The 19,114-nt window shown below is 45.1% G+C and overlaps 1 protein-coding gene across 2 annotated transcripts in view; it reads right to left on the reverse strand.

Moving 5' to 3' along the window:
• Nucleotides 1-1,103: 1,103 nt before the first annotated feature.
• Nucleotides 1,104-19,114, reverse strand: part of DGAT1 (diacylglycerol O-acyltransferase 1) — a 77,572-nt gene continuing 59,561 nt past the window's right edge. For both annotated transcript variants that reach the window (XM_085890946.1, XM_085890945.1), the window contains 4 exons: nt 18,081-18,146; nt 14,095-14,182; nt 10,532-10,594; nt 1,104-2,203 (listed from right to left, as the gene is read on the reverse strand). In XM_085890946.1, the coding sequence (XP_085747072.1) occupies nt 2,063-2,203; nt 10,532-10,594; nt 14,095-14,182; nt 18,081-18,146 (358 nt within the window). In that variant the 3' untranslated portion in view covers nt 1,104-2,062. The remainder of the gene's footprint in view (nt 2,204-10,531; nt 10,595-14,094; nt 14,183-18,080; nt 18,147-19,114) is intronic.

Raw genomic sequence — 19,114 nt, forward strand, 5'->3', positions numbered from 1 at the left:
TACCTTTCTCAGAACATTTAGGTGACGGGTTGTTCCATTGCACATTCTTCATTTATAGGTCACATATACAAGGTTTAGCCTTTGACTTGCAGTGATCAGGTCCATTTGTGAATTTGTCTGTCCCTTATTTCTGCATGTTAATTAGTATGCAATATGTTGCAGCCATTTCCGTTTTCCCTTGGTTTTATTCAATCGAACATCAGCATTCAAACAATCACTATTGCTACTAATTGCTGGCACCATTTCCCAGCAATGGAGCTACCAGACGAGAGAAGATCCATCTACCATCGGCTGCTTTGGGGGTTTTTTTTGTCTGCAATGTTGAGACTCATGTGAGAGCTAACACACAGAATGTACAACAAGGGGAGCAGGTGAGAAGAGGGAAGGACAAAACAGTGGGGAACAGACACGAGATCTGTGGAAGGGAGAGGGATGGCGTGGGGTACACAGGGTAAAAAGGATGTACACGACAGGGACTTTGTCAGGAAAGCAGGGAATTTGAAGGAGGTGGGCTTGGGGTGGATTAGCGGGGGTAGAAAAGATTGTGGTTTTTGGATGGGGAAGATAAGAGATTGTGGTGAACAGCTGTTTTGAAGACCTGGAGGGAAGAATGGGATTGAAGAGAGTGTGGAAGTTTGTTCCAAAGGTGGGAAAAGAGAGGAGTGAAGGTGAGCAGTGATTCTTGATTTTGGTAGTTTTACCAGAAGGGGGTTGCTGGCAGACCTGGAGCGCCATGCAGAAATATTGGGGGTGGGGGACATCACAGACAGAGCAGGGGGAGGGGGAGCTAGAGAGTCGACGATAGACAGAGACCACCAAACTGGCTGCGGTGAGAGAGACCCAAAGACTCAGCCTCATCGCGGGAGATACCAATGATCCTAAATGCCTTTACTTGGTTTCCACAGCATGAAGCCGAGAAAGATGAGAGCCGGGAGCACCAGCCTTGAGGGGAGAGCAGTACTCTATCAAGCTGTGGACAAAAGTTTTGCAAATTGTCAGGAGCAGTTGGGCCGAGGAAGGACTTTGCACGACGGAGGATGCCAAGTCGGCGACTGGCACTGGAGGCCAGGAATATTCTATCTTAGACGTTACTGAAGGAACAGTTTAGAAAAGAAAGAGTTTATTAAATCAAACCCCATGACCAAGATGCCTTCAGATCAAAAACAAACAAATCAAGTAGATCAAACAATGTATTGTTCCACAAACAGAGACTGATGTTACTGGTGTCTGTAACCATGAATGTCAAACACCAACCTTCATCACTTCTGGTCAATTTTACTCTGTACAAAATAAACATTTCACAAGTTCAAACTATACTTTGGGAACATCTTGTAGTACACATTGGCAAATGTCCGAAAAAGCAGAAATGAACATCGCTTTCCGTCTTGTTTTATCTCACAACCCATTAATCCCAAATACCAAACTTTAGAGCCCATGTAAAACGTATACTTGAGGAATACAAAAATAGACATACTGTATATCATGTTCGTCAAATCAAGAGCAGAAGATTTTTTTCTGCATTGTTATGCTACATCCAGAACAAAGTCTCATGGATTGGATAGAAAATCCACTTTTACCCAAGCAAACTATCATGTCACTGGGAAAGGAACAGTAATGATGCGTTCGAGTGTTCTACGGGGTTGTTTTGTGGAAAGCAAGTAGACAAACAGAGGCGTTTTATTTTGTACTGGCTCTAAGTAACGGAGCTGGTTGTGAGAAAGGTGAATGGAGCTGGTAAAGAGTCAACAGCCCTGAGTGGAAGCTAAAGTGGGGCAAAAGTTGCTGAAGCACAACTTTACAATCACAAAGTGCAAACAATATCAATCGGAGGAAGAAGAAAAAAAAAATTTTTTTTTTTTGGCAAATTACAATCAGAATTGTGCAGAATGCAGCACTCTAGGTGATTTACATCCCGGTGGAAAGAGAGAGAGAGGGGGATGAAGAAGAGCCAGGAGGAAGCGATTAATCTCCAAAGCCATAAAAACCAACAGCACCAATGCACTCACATTGCGGTGGACATTTGTCTCCTCACACGGCACACGTTGTTGAAAGCGGTCGAGCCTCATGCACTGTAGTGAGTGACGTAGTAGTCGTGCACATACATGAGGACGACAGCAGGCTGGCCAAGGATGAGTGAAAGCCACACTGCTGCATTTCCATAATAACCACTCAGCATTCGACCCCCGATGAAAGCAAGTGGTATCTAACGCATGGAGCAGAAATGCACAATTTAGAGTTAAGAAATGGAATTGTCCTTTCAGAAAAAAGAAAAAGTTTTTACTTTTGAGGCACATCAAAGTGCCCCATTTAGTCAAAAGGTTTCATTAAAACCACACACAAGCTCGACAAACAAGAAACACAATAGTCCAACACATGAGAGTAAAATATTGTTATGATTGTGGGGATAGATGGAAAATCTAGAAACGCATTGTGTAGAGTTGCTTGGTCCGTGGATGTGTAGGAGGCATCTCGATGTGAGTAAGTAGGGAACCTGTGAGCTTAAGTGTTAAGTGTCACCACACGAGGGGTGGTGCGGTGTTAATTCGCTTAGGGAGTAAGAATAAGTCCCCCAATATGCGATTGCCCTCTGATTTTTCCCTGTTTTTCTATTTCAAGATTGGCAATAAATGTGGGGAGCACGTCCCTAAAACCACAACAAACAGGCAGAAAGCCCCACCTTCAAAGGTTGCCCCCGAGGGACGATTGATGGGTGTGACGTCAGAAGCTGGCCGAGCAGGCAGAAGCCCCGCCTTCCCAGGTTGGGTGCGAGCAGGCCATACCCCAGAAGCGGAGGATAAATAGGACAGAGGAGAGTTGAGTTAAAAAGTGTGGCTTGCGCGCTTTTGGTGGAGAGCCGTGATCAATAGGCTGGCACATTTTGAGAGGCATCGGACTCATTAGGCTTAAGCATTGTGGGAGGCTTCTGACCGAATCGTTGAAGGGGAGGGCAGAGCGCATGTACGAGGCAGAGTCAGAGGTGAGAGCGGAGGTTGAGCGCATGCCGAGGATGATGACTCGACCATTGAATTTGTGTTGAGGTGATTTGGCTCACGTGGAGAAGCAAGACGCTGGCCTTTGGCTCTTGGTTGAGTCGGTGAGGATGATCGGCACACAAAGCCGTTACACTGGGGCTCTGACCCTTGGTGTGGAGTGCCGTTCATGGATTGCCTGGCATGCGTTTGTCCCACTACGAGAGAGTCCCACATTTTTGTGCGCGTAAGCACGTGCGAATAGGAACGCCTCGATTCCAAGTTTCACAAGGACCTGCTCTGGGCCAAGCGATGTACAAAAATACTTGAAAGGAATGGTTTTTGTACAAAATACTCGACTAAGATTTATTTACTTTATTATCATCATCATCATCATCATTACCTTTTGAATTATTGTCTGTTGTCAATATCAATTTATTTTAATTAAATGTAGAGGTATTCCTTTTAAGAAACTGCCATGTGCTGTCCTGGTGCAGCTCCCCTGTGCTGTGCTCCTCCTCGGTGGATCACCTCCACCATTGCGCCCACTTACCCACGCACGCATTAATCTCCGAGTCTCGGTTGAAGCCTTTAAGGGAGAAGCTTTGCCATCTGTCTCGGTCGGGGTTAAACCCCGCTGGACACGACAATATTGTTACGTTTGAGGGGGGGGGTATGCATTCAAAGGGTAATTAGGATGTTTAATTAGGTATGCCATGCTGTTCGAGTTTACCAGGATCTCGATGTAATAAGTAGCAATTCAGTGGTGATAAGTTGTCTAGTAAATGTTCATTTCTTCAAGGGGGAAATGATAAATGTCACGTAATTAGATAGGGACACGGGATAGGGTAAGTGTGTCTGCGTAAACCCCTTTTGGTATTCTCTGAAGACTGGCCGTGACGTCACAGGACAGTGCAGCGGATGGCTCCGCCCCGTGATCACGATTGGCGGAAGGCGATGGCGGTGGGCCAATAAACGGCTCGATTGGGAGTGACGAGGACGAAGGATAAAAAGGTTCTGTTCGGGGTCGAAAAGGAAGAGGAAGAATATTACAACCAGAACGATCGTGTTTTTTTGGTGTGGTTCCCTGTGGCGGCAGAGAGCGTCCTTGTTGTTGTGCTGAGTCGATAGTGTTCTTCATCGTGTCCTGGAGCCTTGCCGAGCCTCGTGCCTCACCTTGGTTGGCTCTGGGGTTCTGCTGACTCGGAGTACGGGGTCGAACGGACCTGCCTCCCTCTCCTGCTCGCAACTTGGCGCCAGAACTGGTTCCCTGGCGGCTGTAAGCGGACTTGGGCCAAGACCAGGAGGTCGACAGCACCACGGTTTCTCCTGCCCCCCTGACGAGAGCAAGGCCAGCTCGTCCGACGCCGATCCAGGGACAGTTGCGTCCACACCACGGTCCAGCCTGACCACCAGAAATAGCTACGTTGGTGTGTGTGTGTGTGTGTGTGTGTGTGTGTGTGTGTGTGTGTGTGTGTGTGTGTGTGTGTGTGTGTGTGTGTGTGTGTGTTTGGTGCCTTCGAGGGATTGAGAACTGTATATTCATTGGAATTGTCTGTGTTTTTCCCCACGCCCGATCCCACACCATCCCGTCGAATCGCCCCGGATCCCTCTTCTTGCCGAGTCTCGTTATTTCTGGTAATAATAAAAATAAATAAACATCATCAACTCAGTGAAAAGTGACTCGTGCCACCTTCCTCGTCCCGTTTGCGGTAGAGCGATTAGAACCGCCATGTTTGGGTTATAGAGAAATAAACCGCCTCCATCGCTTCGGCTCATTCTACGTTGGCGGGACTGTTCAAGTCCCGTGGACGTCACATTGGTGTCAGGGTGTTGGATGTTCGAACCCCTCTAAATTATATACCAGGATTAAAATTCGCCACGAATTGGAATCTAAAACCACTACAGAAAAGCGCGCGAGCGCGGGAAAATTTTGGCGGGATTTTTCAAATTTAAATTAATTGGCGGCAAATGGGACTTCTGCACCATGGCGGATGTGCAGATGTTTGAGGAGGAAGGCCACGTGTCTGGCAGCGAGTCGGGGGAAGAAGGGAGAGACGGGGGTAGGGTTGGAACCTCCCCCATTCCGAGCGTGGACCGTGCTTCATCGCCCGTAACGGAGCCGGCAGCGCCGGAAACCGGCACGATGACGATCTGGACAATGTTGGAACGTTTAATGAGTGCAATTGCAGCACAGGGGGCAAAAATGACGGCACAGGGGGCACAAATGATGGCACAGGGGGCAGAAATGACAGATCAATTGGGGGTAATGGGGGTACAGTTGGGTGCACGGATTGATTTAATGAGGGATGAATTGGGGGAAAAGATGGAGAAAATGAAAACTGAGATGCAGGAGTGTGTGGATGTTAAATTGGGAGAAATAAAGTAAATTCGAGGATAGATTGGAGGAAACAAAGGTAGAAATTACATTGGAGGGGGAAAATATACGGAAAAAAATTGGTAGATAAAATTGATGCAACGAACATTCGGGTTGATAAAGTGGATGAAAGCCTGGAACGTCATCGTGCCTGTGTGGATGCTCGTATGCAGCTGCAAGTTGAAGAGTGGGGAGAGCTGAGGAAGCAAGGGATGAATTTGGCGGAGGAGGTAAAAGGATTGGAGGCTCGTTTGGACGAACAAGATAAAATTATGAGCCAAGATTAAGTCTTGGATAAAGGCCTGGTAGAGCCGTCTTTTGCAAGTAGAGTGTCCGGGTTGGTTGAGGAGCAGCTACAAACTCGCGACGGAGCCTTGGAGGAGGTTGTGCGGGCCCAGAAGATCCTGCGGGAAGAGGTGAATCGGTCCATTCAACGTTTGGAACAGGAGGCAAAATTGACCCATGAGACCCTCACCACAAAACATCTTTGGCCACAGTGGGCTCCGAAATTGGATACGCAGCCACAAGGGTGTTTGATCCCTGGGCTGGATTCGGACAAGGGAGAAACTGAGAAGCGGGCCACCGTAAAAGTGATCCCCCTGGTAAATTTCGATGGGTCAGGGAGCGTTGAAGCTTTTCTGACGCAATTTGAGTGTATTTCCCGACTAAACGGGTGGAATGAGCGGGAACGTACAGGGAATTTGGTGGCAACGTTGCGGGGACCAGCCGCAGACGTGTTAAACGTGATCGCGGAGGGGATGTTGACCAGCTCCCACATTTGCGAGGCGCTGAGCAGTCGGTTTGGGTTCGCGGCAAACTGTGATCTGGTGCGGGCTCAGCTCCAGCACCGCAGATTAAAGCCGGGTGAGACAGTGCAGGAGCTGGCACAGGACATTTACCAATCAGTCAGGATCGCGTATCAGGACCTTACAGTGGAGGCATGGGACAGACTGGCACTAGAGAAATTTTTAGCTGCTCTTCCTGACCCTGAGGTCCGAGCGCTAGTGGAGTTACAGGATCCACCCACCGTTCACCGAGCGGCCGAGTGCGCGGCCAGGCTGGCCTCGTGGAGACGGCCGGGTCGGGTGCCCGAGAGGCCATCGGTGACGGTCCGACAGGCGGAGATCCAGGATCAAGGAGGGGAGCTGGGAGAAATTGGCATTAGCCAAATGTTTCAGGAAATTTGCCAGAAACTGTTAAGTTTGATAAGGGGTAATTCGGTAGTTGGTGCGCCAAAGCGGCGGGGTCCAGCCCAGCCAATAGAGCAATTAGATTATGGCCGAGGGGGTCCGGAACCGGAAGAGACATTACACCGATACCCACGGGGGCCTTTTATGGGGAGTTGTTTCCGGTGCGGGCGAAGAGGACACATGCAACGATATTGCCGGTACCCGGCGATGGAGAGACCCTCCAATAGACTTTCAAGCCCGGAGAGGATGAATCCTCCTGCTGAACCGCCAGGTCTATCCGAGATGCCCTTTCATAGGTCGGGTCCGGAGATCACTGTCGGGGGTCCGGGAGACTAGATCGGGCTGAGCATATAGGGCCATGCACGGCTGGTGAGATAGTGGCGAAGTGCCTCCTTTGGTTAAAAAAAAAAAAAAATTAATTGTGGGAAAATTGGCATGGGTTTGTAAGTTCTGCTGGATTTTAGAGTGACAATCGGGACAGTGGGTAATTGGTAACAAAGCGGGCACAAGTGGCTGTCCAATGGCTGGTGCGTGGATCAGGTGAGAAGTGCTGTGTGAGTTGTTTTAAGTTAAGAAGTGAAATGCATGGTGCACACATTGATTTTTTATTGGACATGGTGTGGTAACAGGGAAGGTCATGGTCGGCGAAGTGTTAGAAATGCAGGTGTCACATGTAAGGCCGATGGGGTGGGAGAGTCATGTGGGTTTTGTGGGTGGGGATGATGTGCTTGTCCACAGGGATTGCTGAAGCTCACGGTGAGCGTGAATTGCGACCCCCTTCAAGGAGATTCACCACCTGGTGGCTAATGGTGACAGTGTCTGGAGGCAAATGGGAGAGGGTCTGGTTGGGCGACCAAGGCGGGTAGGACCTTGGCGACCCAGGAAGGCCAGAGGAGCCAGTGAGACCCCTTCCAGAGTGTTGTACGGGATTAGAGGTGATGGCTACCAGGCGGGAGGGAATCAAAGGGAGCGGGGCGGAGAAGCGTCCGGGTTGGATTAAAGCTTACCTGTGGGCATGGTTGTAACCTGAGATGCCCCCATCATCTTGTGGTAACCCACCCCACGGCCATGACGGGATTCAGCCTGCATGATTAAAATGAGGACCATGACCTAGAAATGTGATGATGACCATGGTGTGAGAGTTGTGAAGATGTGTGAGTCCCACCCGATCCCGCACAACTTGACAGGTGCAGCAAGGGCATGATGTCCGCATAATTTTGGGGCAAGCAAATTTGAAAATTGGCTCCCCAGGTAACGCTGGGTCTATTAGCATCCACTGGGGGAGGCGGTCAAGTGTAAATATCCTGTGAATAGTGTCGTTAAGGCTTAGAGTAGGAATGTAAAGTATAAGTGTTGTGTTTTTGTGGAACCTTTTGTTTCCCCTCCCCAGATCACTGGAAGAGTGCTGGGCAAGAGCGATGATCCAGAAGATGGAGTGCAACTTCGCTCAGGGCTCTCATGTGATAAAATAAAACAAAAAAAACGAATGATTGTTTAGGCGAGGATAAGGCCATAAGGGGGTAGTACATTAAGCAGGATAGGTAAGTTAGCTGCGACTCGCTGCCCATTGCCCCTCCTACTTTATTTCGTTAGGTTAATTAGGTGTGAGTCAGTAAGTGTGAAGGCTGGTACGGTAGCGCCTGTGATATACCTTGCAGGAGCTGCGGTACCAGAGGAGGGGGCAGTGTTACGTTTGAGGGGGGGGGGTATGCATTCGAAGGGTAAATAGGATGTTTAATTAGGTATGCCATGCTGTTCGAGTTTACCAAGATCTCGATGTAATAAGTAGCAATTCAGTGGTGATAAGTTGTCTAGTAAATGTTCATTTCTTCAAGGGGGAAATGATAAATGTCACGTAATTAGATAGGGACACGGGATAGGGTAAGGGTGTCTGCGTAAACCCCTTTTGGTATTCTCTGAAGACTGGCCGTGACGTCACAGGACAGTGCAGCGGATGGCTCCGCCCCGTGATCACGATTGGCGGAAGGCGATGGCGGTGGGCCAATAAACGGCTCGATTGGGAGTGATGAGGACGAAGGATAAAAAGGTTCTGTTCGGGGTCGAAAAGGAAGAGGAAGAAGATTACAACCAGAACGATCGTGTTATTTTGGTGTGGTTCCCTGTGGCGGCAGAGAGCGTCCTTGTTGTTGTGCTGAGTCGATAGTGTTCTTCATCGTGTCCTGGAGCCTTGCCGAGCCTCGTGCCTCACCTTGGTTGGCTCTGGGGTTCTGCTGACTCGGAGTACGGGGTCGAACGGCGGGCGGACCTGCCTCCCTCTCCTGCTCGCAACTTGGCGCCAGAACTGGTTCCCTGGCGGCTGTAAGCGGACTTGGGCCAAGACCAGGAGGTCGACAGCACCACGGTTTCTCCTGCCCCCCTGACGAGAGCAAGGCCAGCTCGTCCGACGCCGATCCAGGGACAGTTGCGTCCACACCACGGTCCAGCCTGACCACCAGAAGTAGCGACGTGTGTGTGTGTGTGTGTGTGTGTGTGTGTGTGTGTGTGTGTGTGTGTGTGTGTGTGTGTGTGTGTGTGTGTGTGTGTGTGTGTGTGTGTGTGTGTGTGTGTGTGTGTGTGTGTGTGTGCGCGTGTGTGTGCTTGGTGCCTTAGAGGGATTGAGAACTGTATATTCATTGGAATTGTCTGTGTTTTTCCCCACGCCCGATCCCACACCATCCCGTCGAATCGCCCCGGATCCCTATTCTTGCCGAGTCTCGTTATTTCTGGTAATAATAAAAACAAATAAACATCATCAACTCAGTGAAAAGTGACTCGTGCCACCTTCCTCGTCCCGTTTGCGGTAGAGCGATTAGAACCGCCATGTTTGGGTTATAGAGAAATAAACCGCCTCCATCGCTTCGGCTCATTCTACGTTGGCGGGACTGTTCAAGTCCCGTGGACGTCACAATATATACTGTGTGCGTTGTTGGTTGTCATCTCCATTTGCGGGTTTGAGGAGGTGGAACAAAGTCCTCCCAGTACTCAAAGTATCCACCTCCAGTTCGGTGAGGGATCACAGTTCATGGAACAAGTTGTTCAACTTTGTTGTTCTCAGAGTTTTGTTCCGAAGGCTCTTTTCATGATAGTCACCGAACTCCGGAATGCCTCCAATTGTAGTTCCTTTGTGGTAATATTCCTGGAGATGGTTTTTTTAAATCTCATTGAGGTTCTTCTTTATCATTCCTGTTGCTCCAATTATCACTGGTGGTGAAATTTTGATGCTTTCAGCTTCTAAGATCTCTTGATCTCATTTTTGAGGTCCTGCTATTTGGTCATTTTCTTGATTTCTGCATTATTCAAGCCAAAATCACTGGGTACTGATCTCTCAATCAGCAATTGTCTTCGTTTTTGTCCCCGAGAACAATGTCCGGTCACAAGGCTTCGTTTTCCGCGTTCACGCTCGACGGGATAATCAGGTCGTACGTGACCATGACGTCCTTATTTTCAAGGATTGTCCTTGGTTCGTGTTTCCGTGAGTTTGCTGGAACTGGGATGTTGAGAAATTTTTGTCGATGTGCCAATGAATCTCTTTTCATACGTTATTGCGCCGTTGTGTGTAAAGTTGTTCTGATAATAGTTTTTTACATCCCGAAAGCAGATGACGAGTTTTGCGGCACACACTTTTCATGATTCGATTTCCAAAGGAAGAGCAAATTATTAAACATTGATAATCACCACAAACTTGAGCATCAAACTATGTACTGCCACAGTGCACAATTTCTTTGGTTCGACTATTACCTGCCGATCTAAAGCTGTGTTCTGGAGGACCACAGGTTGGTAAGTTTTTGCCACATTGTAATAAATAAACCAAAGCTAACCTCATGTTAATTATACATGTGCTAGCTGTGACCACCCAAGGTAAAAATAAATAAAATAAATGATCAGTACGCACGTACACACGCAGGCACCAGTTAATAGGGGGGGTTGGTGGGGCGAGTTGGAAAGTTATTAAAAGCCACAATGCAAAGTGAAGATTTATTGTTGGGGTCACTCACCTGTATTACCATTCCCATGAATGCCCAGAGACGAAACATCCTCAGTGGTACACTGACCAGGAACTGCACAAGGAACACGAGGGAGGCAAGGTGGGGAGAGACCACATGAGCCATGGTTTCTTTGAATCCTCATACTTTCCTTCTATTGCACTTGTTGCATCTACACAGCAGTACTGAAAGGATTTGCACACCAGACCCAAATTGATCATGAAACCTCCCAACCTTCATGTTTAACATCCTCCACCCCTCCCCATGATGCAAAGCAGCATGTGCTTTCCATAAAGGTATCTTGGTGCGACACTCTGGACCATGGTGCACCACTGGCTTTGACGCAAAGAGAGGGCAGGCTCATCATAACAACATCTATCAGCATAACAACAGACCTTGCCCATAACACTATGTTAAGAAACCGTTGAAAGGACGACGACGATGAAACTATGCGGTGACCAATCCAGAACACAAACTTAAAACTCAACTGAATCAATCACTCTGGGACATCTTGGAATGCCACATTAGAAGGAATGGTGTGATATTACACCTAATATTTACCAAAAAAGTTGTATTATTTCATATGCAGCCTGTGGTTGCTAGTTGCATCATTGCTGACAGTACGGCTGTGCCGCTGATGCAGTACCACACTGTTTCCAGTAGGCTGGTACTCATTTTTCTGACCTCAGAAGGATGACAGGCTGAGTGAACCCCACCTGGTATTTATTTAATGGAAACAGGATTTGAACTCAGGACGCGAGGATCCTAAGCCTGCCACCCTAACCATAAAGCCAACACCAAGCTGCCTACAAATTGATATATCTCACGCGCACACACATACACCAATTCAGATTCAATCCTAAACAAGGCTGCAGCTTTCACATATAAACACAAGTGCAAGAGCCAACTATGAAATCCCAATTCATAACACAAGGGCCTCTTCACCAACACAATACATTGATGAGTAAAGGAACTGGCAATTCTTGCTGGAGCTTGAAGAAATTAATACAGGGTTCCCACTCAATCTCAAAATGAAATTCCCTGACATTCCCTGAATATGTTGGTAAAGATTCCCTTACCTATTCAAACGTAAAAATTTATAAAGTTGTTTTAGTCGGCTCCTCCCCTACACCGACTCCTTTCCATCACCATTTTGATTTATACATGGTGTACATGCAATCATTAACCTCCGCCATCTTCGAAGATGGATGGAGGTTACTGTTTTCACCCCATTCTGTTTGTTTGTTTGTTTGTGAACAGTATTACGGAAAAACTCCGATGGATTTTGACGAAACTTAGTGGGGGGGGGTTAGGTATGGTCCAAGGATCATGCCATTAAATTTTGGACTTGGTCCCCCCCCAAAAAAAATTGTTAGAGAAAAAAAAAAGTATTTTTTTTTTGCATTTCTACGTTTTAAGTGATTTTCAACCCCCCCCAAAAAGTTTTTTTTTGCATTTCTACATGTTTTAAGTGATTTCCAACCCACCCCCCCCCCCAAAAAAAAAAAGAGAAAAAAAAATTTGCAACTTTTTTTTCAACAAAATTGATTTTTTTTTTTTTGCATTTTTACATGTTTTAAGTGACTTCCAACCCCCCCCCCCCAAAAAAAAATGGAGAAAAGAACTATAACTCTGTCAGCACTGTTGACATCATATTTAATGAATAAGATATAAGGTTCACTTGAGTGACCCAGCAGTATTGGCGGCGGAGGTTTTGCACTCTCCCGAGTGATCCCCCTCTAGTTTTCAATTCTTTTCTTCTTTTTAAAATGCCAATACTAGCAGAAAATTGTGTCCGCTTCAAAATTGATTTGAATCGTAAAATATGTAGGCGTGCTTTAGACAACTTCTGAATACCATTTTTGTTGGGAAATTAAACTGATTCTTCATTTGGGTGTTAACTTCGGTCTTTTTGAAAATGGTCCAGAAAGTATACTTTCCCAGCTAGTACTGGCATTTTAATTTTTTTTTTATTAATCTAAAACTTGCAAAACACAAATCATACCAATGTCAAACGTGCCAGGTACCATGACGAGATCAGAATTATATCAGAAAAATTTTAGCAACATTTAGAACATCTAAATCTTGGAAAATAACAACGAAACGTTGATATTGTTAATGTGACATTGCAGACAAGCGAGAACACCCGATGATATTGCAGAAATTACTAACAGACTACTACATTGTACATTTTTCTACAAGCATCTGGTCCTAAAAAGGACCGTTTGTTGAACTTCTACGGTTAGGTGGGTACTCCTGTACCATTCCCTGCGGATGCAGGGACGCTCACCGCCGCAGAAGTGAAATTACTCAAATGTTACATGGGAAGTTGCAGTAACAATCGAGATGTTATATACTAGAATTGCGAAAATGTCAATAACATCAAGCAGCGTGTGTAGCTTAGAATTATATAGTCGGCAAAAACTAGCAATTAAGGAAACAAATGTGAATTGTTTGAGTAACGTTATTACAATAGTTAACATGTACAGTATGGACAGTTGCTTACATTAAGTGAAATGTCAGTTTGTTACTTCTTTAGTTTCTGTAGTTCTGCTATTTCCATATCAACCTTCTGAGATTCAGTTGCTGCTTCTTCCATAAATTTTGCCTTTTTAGTCTGAAGCACTTTTATCTGCTCACATGCTTTCTTTTTAGCTGCAGTCTTTTGATCGAGCTCACTTGTGGCTTTACGTTTACATTCCAGTGCTGCTTGATACCTGGCATCAGAACCCCTGACATTCATCAATGGTGGCTTATCAATGTTCACAGAGGTGACTCCACCTTCTGCCTGCACAGCATCATGAAAAGCATCTGCCTGCACAGCAAACAATTCATGAAAAGAGGAATAAAGAAAACTTTTATAATCATGAACAAAATAATTGACTGGGTGTAAAGGGTACTAATTAAGATTAGGCACTAATCACACATTTCCCTGACCAACAAAAAAAAATCCCTGACTTTCCTTGACCAACCTCAATTCCCTGACTTTCCAGGTCAGTGGGAACCCTGTAATAGCCCAGGCATTTCTATCACACGATATACCGGAACAAAAGTGTCACACAAGTCGCATAACATTATTTTAATTACACAATATACAAAACGAGCTTCTCCAAAACGTTATAATTTGTTCCTGGCCAAAGGCTCCATCATGATGCACGACCAAGTATTCTCCATTTGTGCATTGTTTCTACATTACAACAAACATGAGCCAAGTCAGGGTATCATTGATGAGCAAGTTGGTGGAAGACCTGCAAAAAGGGGCACGACCCTTTCTCCCACGTACAATAACCTCCCAATCCAATCACACTATTCCTTCCAGTCCATAAATGTTGAGGATCACCATTAGATCCCATAACCGATCAACAATCCTCTTGACTTTGTTCACATGCATGTCGCACATCCAACTGTTCCTGACCATTCTACAACCAGTCCATTAACCTTCAACCAATCCGACCATATGGAGACTGAAAGTGGAGCACTTTGAAACAGTACCTGTGATAGATGTGTGTTGAATAAGCAATTAAACAATCACTGCCCCCCCCCCCATTAGTCTACCAGGTTCCAAAGGCTTTTACCTCGTGAAAAAATGCCGATAGGAGAAACACCGCCATTTGAGCATGCCACCTTTTCACACCTGCATGAATGAGGGGCTTATAGAAGTGCCTGCAACAAAATGCACAGAGAACAGACATCAGGCATTGTTGCAATTTAAACGTTGTAAAGTTGCAAAAAAAGGAAGGACACCTTTTTCTCCAACAGCCTGATCTCAGACCATCAGTTTGGTTTCCATCAAGGTCACTCCACCCCGGATGTGCTGCTACGGCTCTCCCAAAGATGAATGGAGGTCCTGACTCTCAGACGAGATCAGAGACATCTCTCTGGACTTAAGCAAATGACAGTGCGGTACCCCGCCTTGCTTTCCAACCTCTCTGCCTACAGTATTGAAGGCCACCTCCTCTCTTGGGTTGCCGACTTCCACCTCTCTCGTAGTCAGCACGTGCCTCTCAATAGGATACCATCATCTTTCCTCATTGAGGCGAGAGTGTTCCCTGGCAGTTTCTTCGGCCCAGTCTTGTTCCTAATCTTAAAAATGATCTCCGATTCTCTGGCAAACCCTCATCATTTGCTGTCGACTCTACCCTCTGTTGTAGCGACTCTCAGATGGGAAGGCAGCTGCATATTCCCTCTCTGCACACCTTGATAGAACCAGCAGCTGGTCAAACAGATGGAAAATGGCTTTCAAACCTGGCAAATCTCATAATCTCACTCTGTCTTTCCAAAAAGGACCATGTAGCAAACCCTCCCATTTACTTTGAGGGGCTGAACTTGAAGAGGTTTGTAACAAACTGTAGGGCCTCACCATCAACCAAGATCTCGATTGGGAAACCCACACATCAGAGTTTGCCTACAAAGCCAACTGTGGAAAACGAATCCTCTATCGTGTCAAGTCTTCACTTGGCAAATCCAAACTTCGAACAACCTACAAGGTCTTAATCAGTCGCTCAACGGAGTACTACTCTGTCCTTTGCTCTGGTGTCCTAGTCACATACTTTCACGTCTTGACGTCACAAAGTCCAAAGCCCCAAGATAATTGGACTCTCTCACAATGAAGCTCACTCTCTGGGTATGTTGCTCCCACTCCCATCTCAGAGGCAGGTTTGATGGCCTCTCTGGTCTTGCAGCCTCCGTCCCTTCTGTGACCCCCATGTTCTCCATGGCACACACACATACTGCCAGTAAACCATTTATTGTGAAATTCTAAAAATCCAGGTTCACTGCTCACCTCTACTCATTTGTTCAACTTTTCTATCACTTGTATAACCAACCTCCTCAGTGTGTTCAATCCCTCTTCCCTCCAATGCTTCAAGATGGCTGTTCACCTACTCCTCAGGTCTGCTCTGTCCTGTTCCACCTTTTAAAATGGATTATATTAGAATGAGAACATCTCAGCTGCCATTCTAACATCATCCATTTCGATTGAAACAATACTGTGACAACCCTGCGCTCGTGAAGCAAAATGCAAGGTGAAGCGATCAGTAGCATATGTACGTATGGCGTACGTCGTGTCTGCATTTTGTTCAAAGCGTACATCGAAAACCGTTCAGCGGAGGAAATTGAAACTTTACCACGTGTTTCATGACCATGTGATTTCATGATCACTCGAGGTCAACATAGGCCAAATTTTTTTTTAAACCTCAATTTTCATCCGATTGACTTAAAATATGAAGAGAATTTGCATATAAGGTCACTGAATTCAACCATTTTTGAGGTCAACAGGCCAAAAGGTCAACATAGGCCGAATTTCTAAAATTGTCAATTTTCATCCGATTGACTTGAAATTGGAACAGCATTTTCACATCACTTCAATTAATTCAACCACCAATTCTTTTTGAGGTCAACATAAGCCAAATTTATGAAATCCTCAATTTTCATCCGAACGACTTGAAATTTGAACAGGATTTTCATTAAAATGACCATCCTGTGTCATATGGTCTTGTCGCCATATATTGACACAAGGGAAATATCTTTGAAAATCTTCTTAGGAGAAACCACTTAACTGATCAATTTCAAAATTTAACAAATTCATCAACAACCCATGGGAAATATGGTTTGATAAATATGACGTCATAGGTCACGTGGTCTGGCAGTCATATTGGATCAAAGAAAAAAAGAAAAAAAAAAAAAAGCCAAAGAGTTGGCTCGCACAAAGTCCTTTTCAAGAATGTGCAGGGTATGCATTCGATGAATAGCATCTAATTTTTTGGGGGGTTTTTACCCAAATTGCGACACCTCATTTTCTCTTTCCCATCTCCTATTCCTATATATATATATATATATATATATATATATATATATATATATATATATATATATATATATATATATATATATATATATATATATATATATATATATATATATATATATATATATATATGTCAAAGACTCCACCCATTCACTGATTTTTGACTTCTGCAACGATATGTTGTGTTGTTCCTTCTATCGGCTGCTCCCGTTTGGGGTCGCCACAGCGGATCATCCGTTATGATCCGCATACTGATTAGGCACAGGTTTTACGCCGGATGCCCTTCCTGACGCAACCCTGGTCGCCTCTTATGACACAGGGATAAGGATTGGGTTTCGCCACGATTCCGGGCTGCCCTACACCCTCTCATAGAGCGGCCCAGCGCAGGGCCCCGTCCTCAAGCGATCCTCCAACCCAAACCTCCGAATAGCCGGATTACAGGCGCACGCCACTACGCCCAGTACTTCTGCAACGATATCACAATCCTTGTAACCTAGTAGTTTCCAAGCTCCTCTATCCTGCGATGAAACTCTTGGCATGAATCATGAATATTTGAACTCCTCCTTTCTCCTGTCATTTTTCGTACCTGCTCAACAAATCTTGGAGGGCCTGCTTTTCCCCCTTGTTTCAGACATATTGGTAAATTCACCATTGCATAACAGCTCTCTGCTACACCCTCAGAAGGTCATACATATTCATCGAATGAACTATTGCTTGTCTGACTCCTGATAAATAAGTTTCCACTCACCTCCACTCCTTTGTCTTTCTTTCCCAATTATGCAATCACCTCTCTTGATGTTTAATCTCTCTTCCATTCAGTTCTTTAAGCCAATATGTGGGTTATCTACTGTATATCTCTCTCTACCTCTCTCTCTCTCCTCCCCCCAATAACCTTCCACTTTTGTTATCAAATTCCTACCTGAACATGTATGCCTTAACTTAAGCATGACGGATTAAAAGCCAACAATCAGATTATGTGTAAAATACGGTATTAGTATTAAACATCAGAATTAACACAATTTTAAATATCTTATCAAAGTTTGAGAATAAAAATGTATACGAAGTAAGACTCAGTATTGCGACTGCAGTGAGCTGGGTGAAGGGAGAAAGAGGGGAGAACCTTTGCATTACATTGATGAAAATCAAGTTAAAGAAAGGTGTTGGACTGACGGAACAAATGCTATGAAGGGGAAGACAGTGGTAGTTTATTTTATGCAATATGGTCTTGCTTTGGAATCATAAATAGCATCCCACATATTTGTTGTTACCTCTGCCGGTCTGCAGGATATCTCAAAAACTTGTGGACGGATCCAGATGATATTTGGTGGGCAGGTTGGGTGTGTGACAAAAGACGAACCGATTAGATGTTGGTGAAGATCTAGATCCGGAACTGAATACTCGAATTTTTTAAGTGATTCTTCACCATTGAGAGATAGGGCCAAAAAACTACAGTGTGTATATATAGCATGATATTTCAAAAATGTAATGGGCCTGATGTGTTCTCGTAGATCAGGCATTATGTGGAGGAGGTATGCGCTCTACCAAGTGCCCTTCTTGTCAAAATGATTTCTGTTTTTGTATTAATACAACTAATCAAAGTAGAGAAGAGGATGAAGAAATCAAAATAGGGAGTTGCCTGGATGTTTAAGAGATTAAAAAATATATATATATTAAAATAAAAAAAGGATTCACGATCACATGACGTGTGATTTGAGGTTGGGAGAAAGAAGGGGAGAGGGGGTCACTCAGCCTTACCGGACACACCACTTGTGTACCGGTATGTTCCAGTTTTGCCAGAAGTATACCACAGTCTCAGAATTCCTGAAGGAAAAAAAAAAGATCACAAGCACAACATTCAGGTTAAAATGGTCGACACCAAGTAGTACATTCAGCACTCAGTGCCACAATGAGCACATATAGGGGGAAAGGTCAGCAAAAGGAATTTTATTGGATGTTAATGTAATTCAGAGGATGAAAAAAAAATTAATCTGACAGCAATGATATACTTTGTATGTGTTAAATCTGCTACCTGTCCTAAAACAACACAAAAGCAACCCAGTGAGTGGCAAGCTAAGGATACTAGAAAGCAGAGTGATGGGAGAGGGGGTAAACAAAATCAAATTTCAACAATTAATAGGTTCATAAGACTTCTCGATTACCTTTTCTCAATTATAGTTTGTACTGGCTTCCATATGCGCTGGATACAAGGGACATTGCATAGTATAGTACTCCAGGCTAGTGTAGTGGTGCCACATACCTTCACAAAAAATAAACTGTGGCCAAGTGAAAAACACACGGACAAAGGGCATGCTCAACCAAAAATGTAAAGAGAGGAGAAAAAAAAATTAATTAAAAACTAGAACTGCCACTTTATAACTGCTGGCAGTGATGACCGGGTACCCAGTCCATCCGCCTTTGACCCAACGTGAGATTTAAATCAGTCGCAATTTTCGCATTGAAAGGATAAGCGGTGCCAGAGAAAACATAATTTAATGGTGATACAAACACAGGCATGCTTCGAGACGGTGCGGAACAGGCGAGTTACGAACCGGGCAGCACAAAGCGTTCAATTTCGTTATTACGAAAAAAAAATTAATTAAAAATAAACCCGAGGGCAAGAATCACCTCACTTTGTATCACACTGTTACAGCCGTCAGGCAGGCCAATTGCCTGGTCCGAATCCTGACAACCGTTAAAGTGGTCAAGCCGGTCCAGACGCTCCAAGCAGGTTCACGGGCCTACTTGCCATGCTACCGTACTTCGATGGAATGTCTGAGCCGGCTAAGCGA

The sequence above is a fragment of the Eptatretus burgeri genome, chromosome 8, assembly GCF_056783735.1.
Source record: "Eptatretus burgeri isolate ZD-2024b chromosome 8, Ebu_testis_v1, whole genome shotgun sequence".
NCBI lineage: Eukaryota > Metazoa > Chordata > Myxini > Myxiniformes > Myxinidae > Eptatretus > Eptatretus burgeri.